Here is a 10,729-nt window from a genome sequence, read left to right as displayed (position 1 = left end):
TGGGATTTAGGTAACCTTACTATGAAATCCAAGCTGATTTCCTCCTAAACAGCTTGCGGAATGGGTAGGGGTTGCAGTAGCCCTTGAGGATTTGCTGCCAAGTACTTATGCTGCTGGCATACTGCACAACTCGCCACAAATTCAGTGATTGTCTTCTTCATCCCCACCCAATACAAAGATTGGGCTATCCTCCTATATGTACGGTAGACTCCCGAGTGCCCCCCAGTTTTGGTTACATGGAATTCATCAAGTAACTTTGGTATCCAAACTGAACTGGACGATATCACCATCCGGCCTTTGTAATGCAATCTTTCATTTTCTAAAGTGTAAGCTCCATGAGAGTTTGAATCCTGTGTCAGATCAGCAATCACTTTCTGCAATGTCACGTCCTCCTCTACCTCTCGCAGGATGTCGTTAAAATCCTGCCAAAAAGGTCTGGAAATGAGCTGTAATTCTCTTTCTTCCCTCTCTCCTTCATCTCTCCTCGAGAGGGCATCAGCAGCCTTATTGGTGCTTCCCTTTTTATATACGATCTCAAAGTCATATCCCATTAATTTTGCCAACCAGTTTTGCTGACTTTGAGTGGTAATTCTCTGTTCCATCAAGTATTTCAAACTGCGCTGGTCAGTGTGCACGGTAAATTTCCTCCCCACCAAGTAAGGTCTCCAGTGCTGAATGGCTAAAACGAGAGCCATTAATTCTTTCTCATAAATTGACTTACTTAGAGAAGCCGTAGACAAAGCCTTGCTAAAAAAAGTTATCGGTCTCTTATTCTGGGTCAACACAGCTCCCACCCCACCTCCAGAGGCATCACACTCGATGTGAAACTCTTGTTCGAAGTTTGGCAAAGCTAACACGGGAGCTGAGGTTATCGCAGCCTTCAACGTATCCATCGCTTGTTTTGCTTGCTCGGACCAGTCAAACTTACCCTTCTTCAATAGCTCCGTCAACGGTCTGGCCAATTTTCCATATCCAGCTACGAATCTTCTATAGTAACCCGTTAACCCCAAGAAACCCCTTAATGCCTTCAAGCTCCTCGGCTCTCCCCATTCCACCACGGCTTTCGTCTTATCACCATCCATCTCCACCCCCTGTTCTGAGATTTGATGGCCTAAATATTGGATCCTCCTTCTTCCAAACTCACATTTCTTTTGGTTGGCCACCCATCCATTCTCCTCTAGCACCCGTAGCACTCCGTCTAAATGCACCAAGTGGTCTTCCCATGTGGGACTGTAAACAAGGATATCATCAAAAAAAACTAACACCCATTTCCTAAGATACTTCCGCAATAGCTCATTCATCGTACTCTGGAACGTAGCAGGGGCATTGGTGAGCCCAAATGGCATAACAAGGAACTCGAAATGGCCGAGGTGAGTGCGGAAAGCAGTCTTGGGCACATCCCCTTCCTCCATTCTAATCTGGTGATATCCAGATTTTAAATCAATTTTCGAAAAGTAACGCGCACCGGTCAGCTCATCTAGCAATTCTTCTATCACGGGGATAGGAAACTTATCGGGGACAGTTGCTTTATTTAGGGCCCGGTAATCTACACAGAATCTCCAACTCCCATCTTTCTTCTTCACCAAGATTACCGGACTAGAGAATGGGCTCGTGCTCGGACGAATGATGCCTGCCTTCAACATATCTTCCACCTGCTTCTCAATCTCCCCCTTCATGAGGTGAGGGTAACGATATGGCCTCACATTTATGGGGTCTACTCCCTCTTTTAGTTGGATGCGGTGTTCTCTGTTTCGGTTTGGAGGCAGCCCCTGAAATTCACGAAAAACGGAATAGTGCGCCTGTAGCACCGCCTGTAATTGTTTTTTCTGCTCTTCCGTCACATCACTATCCCACTCACTGCAGTTTTCCTCCTCCACTTTGCACAGATTCCAAACCACAGCCCCTGAGTCAGCTTCCACTAGTTTAAGCAAGCTCCTAGCATTCACCACCTGTCTCGATAATGATGGATCGCCCCTTATACGTATCTTCTTGTCCCCCACTTTATAAACCATAGTCATTTTTCCCCAATTGGTGCTTACTTCTCCTAGTTTGGCCAGCCATGCAACTCCCAAAATTACATCTACACCCCCCAGCTCAAAGACGTAAAAATCTTCCTCCACATCGACTTCCTCCAGCTTCACCGTCACCTTCTCACACCGGCCCCGCGTCATTCTCCGATGGCCATCACCCAAACTCACGCAGTACGCCGGGGTGTCCGTCACCTTCAAAGCTAATTCCTCCGTCAGCTTCCGGCCTATGTAGTTGTGACTGGCGCCGCTGTCTATCAGCACCACCACCCTCCTTTCTCCGATCATCCCCGTCAACTTTAGCGTTCTAGCCGACGTTAGCCCTTCCGCAGAACAGGCCGATAACTCCAAGAGCTTCTCTCCTTGGGTTTCGGGTTCTTCTCCCACTTCCTCCTCCTCGTCTTCCGCTAACAATAATACCCTCAAACTCTTCTCATCACAACGATGGCCAGGATGATGAGGGTGTATATTAGGAGAAAGAAGAGTATGTGAGTAGTTAGTTGCATTAGCTGGCCTAACTGTCTGACAGTTAGAAAAGGGGAACACTTATTGTGTATAAATAGTTAAGGGGAATAAGGGGAGAGGGATTGGACTGTTAGTAGTTTCTAAAACAGGATTTGGTTATCCTTGTTGGGGAAGGTTAAGCTTCCTTTGTTCTTCCTATTCTTGCATTCTTTCTTGAAAGTCAATAATATCAGAGGTTATACAGACTTTCTGTACTGTTTCCGAGAGTTGTTGAGTGAGAGATAGGAATTCTTTAACAAGAAACCTATCAATTTGGTCCGACCTGCCGGATTACGAATCGGGTCTGTTCGTATCACTCCTCCCGATGATCGCGCCCCTACAGGGTTCATTCTGAACCCACTCGCAAAACCCCCTTGCGCTCTCACCATCGCATCCTCCACGTCCCGAGCGACCCTCATTGCCTCCATTAAATCCCGCGGGTTCTGGATTCGAACCTGCCCCTTTATGTCCTCCCGCAGTCCGGCGAGGAAATATCCGAGTACTTGCTCCTCCGGAATGCCCCTCGTCTGTCCAGTCAATACCTCAAAGGTGCGCACAAATTCCTCCACCGTGCCCTCCTGTCTCAACGACGCCAACCTCTCGAACACCGTTCCTCTGAATCCCCCACCGAACCGATTGATCATCGCGGCCTTCAAACCGTCCCAGGAGCGATTTCTTGCTTTCTGTTTCCAGAACGTAAACCAGTACGCTGCGCTTCCCTCCATACTCACATACGCGATTTCCACTTTGTCTTCATCGCTCATCACCTTCTGAATGTCGAAAAACCTTTCCGCTATGTTGAGCCAACTCAAAGGCTCGTCTCCATCGAATGTCGGCAATTCAATCCTTTTCCGCCACGGCTTTTGTTCCTCGCCTCTGTTTCCATTCCCTTCATTCTCATTTTCCCCCACGACTCGGTGTCTGTTGTCGTTCACCGAACTGTCATCAGAACTCCCCTCCGGTGGATTAACGCTCGTACCCAAGACCCTCATAATTTGCTGCAAGTCTCGTCGTACAGCCGCTGACTCAGCCTTCATTCCCTCCATCGTGATCTCAATTGCCTCCAGTCTCGCATCGGTATGGTTCTCCATCTTCGTTCACTTCTCGCAAAATTTGGGATCCGGCAGGTCGGACCAAATTGATAGGTTTCTTGTTAAAGAATTCCTATCTCTCACTCAACAACTCTCGGAAAGAGTACATAAAGTCTGTATAACCTCTGATATTATTGACTTTCAAGAAAGAATGCAAGAATAGGAAGAACAAAGGAAGCTTAACCTTCCCCAACAAGGATAACCAAATCCTGTTTTAGAAACTATTAACAGTCCAATCCCTCTCCCCTTATTCCCCTTAACTATTTATACACAATAAGTGTTCCCCTTTTCTAACTGTCAGACAGTTAGGCCAGCTAATGCAACTAACTACTCACATACTCTTCTTTCTCCTAACATACACCCTCATCATCCTATCATATGGCTTCCAAGAACCTAAAGATTTTCAAGAAACATCCAGGTTCTTGCAAAGCTTTAAATGATTCAAAGGTTTGTTTCCTTTCAATAGGATCACCTACCATATAGATACTTTTTACATTCTCCCAGACAAGTCAGATGGACCTCAGAAATTTATACACAAACCATATCAACCTTAATTCAAGGGAAGGGACAGTAGAGAAAGCAAAATATTGCAAGTATTATGCACAACTGTGCAGAAGTACAATTTTGAGCCATAGGTACTTGAGAAGCCTGATGGACGAAAGAAACACCTATCTTTAAGCAGAATATTTCAAGTATTATGCACAACTGTGTAGAAGTACAATTTTGAGCCATAGGTACTTGAGAAGCCTTATGGACGAGAGAAACACCTATCTTGAATGCATCCCCAAGGAATGGCAAAACATGCAGAATCAGTCCCCCAAACACACGGCTACACTCAAGAAAAGCCACAAGTATCCCTACAAAAAACTCACCAAAGATGAACTATCCCAAGAAAACCAAATCAGAAAAAATCAGTTGCACAAGAATCGGTCACCAACCAGACAGAAGCAGCTTAAGAAGCAATGAGATCAACAAAAGAGATCAAACATTTGGTGTGCAAAAGAAATCCTAACAAAAAGAATCAGAAAAAACACCAAACTACACTACAGTTAGAAAACAAAAAAAAAAAACTGATCACATACATAAGAGACTCAAGACTTGTCGTCAAGTTGTCAAAATCCTGATTCTGTCTTCCTCTATCAATTGTTTTTACTTTTAAATATTTTTATCTTTTTTATTTTCTTAATATATATATATATATATATATATATATATATATATATATATAATATTGTTCATATATTGAGTCTTAGACATTTGGTGATAATGCAAATACACAACCTATAAAATAAAACGGATAGTTATTAAAAATAATAAAAATGTACCTTTTTCCTTATATAATATATTTTAACATATAATCCAGAGTGAGGAAAGATATAGGATATTGAGATCCTTCATCTTTACTTTGTCATCCTTGACTCAATGTAGTGATAGGCACATTCACAAACATTCAGTTGTTGTAGTTAGAAAGTCTACTTTGTTTAGGGGAAGTTCTATACAGCTAAAAGTATTAAAGATAGACATATATCACTCACCAACTTGCTTGTTGGGAATATATCAGCCGCCCCAGAATCTTGTGTTTCAACTCGTCAACCATTTGCTTCACTAGAAGTTTTTTGGTCTTAGGTTTTGCTGCTTTATTTGCTTTCTCCTTCATACTAATATTTATTCTCCAAAGTGACGAAATATTATATCACTATTCTTTTTAGTTACTTTTCCCACTCAAATAACATTCCCTCGGTGACTTTATATGTGCATTGATGTTCATGTTTAAGTAGATGCACATTATATCTTTTCTTTCCTTTGTTATCTTTTTTTTATAAAGTTTTTACTAAAATATTAAGGTAAATAATACATTTTGTATCTTAATAAAATAACTATAATATTTTTTTTATTTGTATATTAGAATGAATATATGAAACTAAATTAATTTAAGATTAGATATGAAGGATGGTAACAATAATAAGAGTAATATGTATTTTTATTTTTATTAAAAATTGACATTTATTAAAAGGAAACAGAAGAACTTGTAAGTATTTATTTGAGTTCGAAGACAGAAAATGAAGTGGTCCATGTGTTAGAGGGATAAGATCACAACTTGAATAAGGTAGATTGCTGGGATTCAATCACCAATGAAACCTAAAGTGTGTGTTTCTTTTTTCCACTTTTCAATTAATATAAATGTTCCATTAAGTTGATGTATTTAATTGTGTGGTCCTTTATGTCTATGTGCACAACATTGGTAAACTAAAAGCAAAAAGTCAATTCTCAAGTTTCAGCCGCCAAATTAAATGGTGAAATAAAGGGTGTTCACTTTAATAGTTAGGAGAGAAGATTAACCAATTAAATCATTCTAAATATATTGTTATAACTTCAAATTTGCAATAAATAAAAAACTAAAATTAAGATGACTTTTACTTATTTTCTTATATTTATTATATTATTAATTATACTATATTTGTATGTGTCCATATTCTTTCTATAAAAAGTATAGTGTGGAAAAATATCAAGCATTTGTAGACTATCTTTTCTGTAAGATAAATGACATTTGTTAATGTTTGAAAGACATGAATTTATTCAAATGCATCCTCAATCCCCCAATGCTATGTGGGTTGTTAATAATGTTAAATTGGGTGTCAATCAAATAATTATTTAGACACTAGATTATTGTCCCATTGAAATTTTTTTATATTAATAAATATAAAAGTATTTAAATTAATTTTTAAATTGGTTATAAACCTTCTAACTTATGTTTTGTTTAGTAAAGTTGTAATTGTATATCTTAAAGTCTTATAAGAGTTCTTTAAGAATTCCTATCATATACTATGCTAGATATCTATATGATGTTTAAATAATTAATGGTTAACTTAAGAGTAACTAGGAGTTAATATTCTACTATATGCAAGATTAACATATATTTACTAAGAATCAATTGTTCAAATGCATCTTCAACATTGTAAACAACTTACATTTCAAACAAATTACAATACATAAATTTTTATAAATATGGAAATAAGAGTGCAACAATGTTGGAAAAGTTCTCTTAAAATTAATTGATCTTAAAATAAATCAAGATTGTGGTTAATAAGAAATCAAATGAAATACAAGTAATTTATCCATAAAATATGTCTATATTATTTAGATATTTACAACTCAATATAGAAGAAAGAAAAGCAGCCTTGCAATTTAGACTACTAACTATCATCAAATATTAAAGATATTTTTGTGCAAATTTTTTTTATCACCTAACCACCTGAAGATTTTATATATAAATCTTACACAACAGTCATCTTTCAAAGTTTATATAAAAACCTAGAAGATCAAATGTAATTTCAATATACATAGAGATTTTAGCTTTGAGCCTTTTGTGTACTCAAGTTTTTTTAGGGTTGTGGTAAATCTTTGTATCATTCACTCTTTGAATTTATCAATATTTGAACAATCTTGTTATCTGTCACTTGTGGAAAATAAATACTCACAGTATTAACTATTTATCATAGATTTTATTTATGAATATTTGTAGACACATGTATTTTAGTTATCTTTAATTGTACTACTCAATTTTACCTAAATCTACTGTATAGAAGAATTTTTAGTAAATCAGTACAAAAATTGTCTTTTCTTTTTGTTTTTCTTTCTTAAAAACTTTTATTATATATCATTGACATCGTTTAAAGAATATTTCTCTTACTTAGTAATTATTTGAAAAGTAGTTAGACATTTTCTTACCAAAACTTTTAGAAAATACTATGCAAAAACTTCTTGTAGAATTTTTTTTATTTGACAAATGAAATTTTACGTATTTGTTAAACAATTTTTTTTATAATTTAATTTTTAAAATGATTTAAAAACTAAAAACACGCTTAATTATTTCCTATTAATCAAATTATTATAAAATTACATTTTTCTGTTTATTATTGTGTCAAAATAATTCCTATTGAATAATTAATTATCAATGTTCAATGGTTTTTATTTTTTTTATTCACTAATTATTTATTTAATTCATATTTACAATAAAAATAAGGAAGGTCACAGTCTTCCTCGATGTTCTTTGTTAAGACGTGTCAATTTGTGTTGGCTGAAAGGTTATAGTTAAGAAATAAAGTTCAATTAGTACGGATAAAACATCTTTTTTTTTTTTTTAGTTTTAAAATTAGCTCTGAAATATTGGGATCCAACTTATTAGGGCTATAACTGAAATTCTGGGGTAGTATTTAAGTCATTATTATGGAAAAGAAAAATAGTAAACCATCTTAATCACACATGTTTTATATCACTAAGTTTTATTTATCTTTTTGTAACTAATATTACAAATAAATATTATTCATGAAAGAATTAAGTAATTCCACGGATTTTTTTTTTATTTGTTAATAATTGTTTTTATTTCGTATATAAAAATAATAGTGAAATTATTACGTAATGTGATATTATAAAGGTTCTATTGTTGTAATTGATATTATGTTTAATATTTATTTTGGTTTCTTGGTTTGTCAAAGTGTTCAAAGTGGTTATATCTTTTTTCATATATTTACAGTTGTCTTATATTTTGTAAAAATGCTTCATGTTGGTTCTTTTTGCTTACGACATTAAAAACGTTAATGATGTAATTTTCCTTGGCCAAAAGTAAATAAGTTGTCGAGTTATTGATTGTGTGGCACATGACGTGACAATGTTAAAAGTTTTTAGGTTAAACCCCTTTAATTATCCTTATTTGTGTGAGTTTTTTTTATTCGATCCCCGATTTATTAGAATCCCCAATTGAGTCCTAAAAATTGCTAATTTGAATCAATTGAACCCTTGTCATTAAATTGGCTTAACGGGGTTAAGTTTTTTATGAGGTGGGAGGTTGACGTGGCTAATTTTTTAAACGTGGCATTCTAAGACCTTTATACGTGGCATCTCATAAAAGAAAATTTTTAAAACTTGGGTTTCTAAAATCTGAACAAGAACATGCATCTCTCATAGCGTTATTGGAAGTGGTGAAGTTGACTTGGCCACCGCCACCCATGCCGGAGAAGGAATTTAACATGAATGATTAGTGAATTGTACCTGAAAAGATTAAAATTGTTTTCCGTCTTCAGGGATCTGGGTGTTTGATTCCCCATTTCCAGGGTTACTCATTTGAGAACAACAAAAATTAGGCTTCTCTCCATCTGTTCTTGGATGAAGTTTCTTCACCGCATAAACCTCACCTGAAGGGAAGTCAACCTTGTAAACATTTTCCTGTCCTTCAACACCTATGAAATAAATAATGGTTCGTTTGGTTCAGAATAATTCTTTTTTTTTTCAGTAAAGCTATCTTCTATAATGAGATAGGTGAAGAGAAGAAATACATAAACTATCACCACCATAAAAGCTCATCCTTTATCATTATTGTTGTTGCATTACAAATACATAAACTATCACGAACCCAGGAAAGCTCCAAGTTCCTCTTATCTTATCCAAACACAAATTTTGTGTCTTGTTTTTCCTAGGTCGGTGTAATTTAGGAATGACCACTGAAATAGAACAAAAGAAGGACTTCATTTTCAAGTCCAAGCTTCTTGATATATACATCCCCAAACACCTTCCCCTCCACGCCTACTACTTCCAAAATTTACCAGACCACCCCTCGCCCCTGCTTGATCAATGTCCCACCGAAAAAGTCTACACCTACTCTGACGTCGACACCACCGCCATAAAAGTTGCAGCCGACCTCCATAGTTTGGGCGTGCGATAGGGCAAGGTCATCATGATCCTTCTCCCCAACTACCCCGAGTTCGTCTTTGCGTTTCTCGAGGCATCTCATCGCGGCGCCGTGGCCACTACGGTCAACCCCTTCTTCTCCCCGGCGAATCTCCTTTAGGCCGTCATCAACATCTTGTCCTCTACCATTTTCGAACCTTAACCGCAGTCTAGAGAGGTGAGGTCAAATCGCGAGCAAATTCTGTTCTCTCGCAAGAATCGCAAAACGCAACAAACCTCCAATAGCGACTTCTTCGTCGCAAATTGCCGCCGTCAGCAGCAATAACAATTCGCCGTTGTTCGAATCATCTTCCTCAAGAACCACCTCCATGAGCGCCATGAAACCTGCACACAGCAAAACCCAGAAATTCAACCAACAAACCTAAATTTTAAAATGTTTAATGTTATGAAATTCCACTTATAAACCTCTGCAGAGGCCACATACTTAAAAACTTACCACGTCAAGGTGCCAGGTCATAAAAAACTTAACCCTGTTAAGCCAATTTAACGGCAAGGGCTCAATTGATTCAAATTAGCACTTTTTAGGACTCAATTGGAGATTCTAATAAATCGGGGATCGAACTGGGAAAACCCACACAAATAGGGACAACTAAAGGGGTTTAACCAAGTTTTTATTTCACTTTTTATATTTTTCATTTTATTTTATTTTATTCTTAATAGATTTTAATCTTCTTCTTTATTCGGACCACCAGCACACCGGCCACCGTGAAAGCTTCCTTGATCCTCTCTCTCTCGTGCCACCACGAATCTGAAACAACAAACCATACCCAAATCACAACCATTAGTAACCTCATTCCGGAACCACCATCGCGAATTCCTTTGTCACTAGGATCTGCAAGAACGAGAGAAACCTTCGTTCAAACCTCCATGGCCACGATTCAACTTGCAAGAAACCACCACAAAACCCCAAGATGAGAATGTGAAACCTTAATTGTGATCATCCTCTTCTCGTGAACAATAACCAAGCTACAACACCACCACCACCCTAAAATCCCAAATCAGAAAACCCTAAAATCATAAATTAGAAAACCCTAAAATCCCAAATCAAAAAACCATAAAATTCCAAATCAGAAAACCCCAAATATGCAAAAAATCAAATCACACCATCACTCCACCATGTTCATCTTCTACACCTCGAGACAGCCTGGTTCTTCGTTGTGAGAAGCATAGGAAACTCAAAACCCTAACCCTCATCAACTTAAATTTAACTTTAACTTTTAACATTGTCACGTCAATTGGACTGATTGTTTCCACGTATTGCAAAACTGCACAGGTCACTCAACATTGACCATGGGGCAATTACTTTGAACGCTGTAAGCAAAAAGGACCAACTTCAAATGTTTTTACAAAATATGGGACAAC

At 37.1% G+C, this 10,729-nt stretch overlaps 1 protein-coding gene across 1 annotated transcript; it reads right to left on the bottom strand.

Moving 5' to 3' along the window:
- Positions 1-2,510: 2,510 nt before the first annotated feature.
- LOC148202468 (uncharacterized) lies at positions 2,511-3,687 on the bottom strand. The gene has a single exon (XM_088108635.1). It carries the CDS (start codon positions 3,620-3,622, stop codon positions 2,729-2,731), a length of 894 nt encoding a protein of 297 aa, XP_087964761.1. The 5' UTR covers positions 3,623-3,687; the 3' UTR covers positions 2,511-2,728.
- Positions 3,688-10,729: the final 7,042 nt, after the last annotated feature.

The sequence above is a fragment of the Vigna umbellata genome, chromosome 3, assembly GCF_029865625.1.
Source record: "Vigna umbellata cultivar VRB3 chromosome 3, Vumbellata_1.0, whole genome shotgun sequence".
In the NCBI taxonomy this organism is placed as follows: Eukaryota; Viridiplantae; Streptophyta; class Magnoliopsida; order Fabales; family Fabaceae; genus Vigna; species Vigna umbellata.
Note: the sequence above shows the minus strand (reverse complement) of the source record. Positions and strands in the feature narration are given on the sequence as shown.

Coding starts and splice junctions, on each gene's coding strand:
- LOC148202468 (XM_088108635.1), bottom strand. CDS start 3,622: ATGGAGAACCATACCGATGCGAGACTGGAGGCAATTGAGATCACGATG.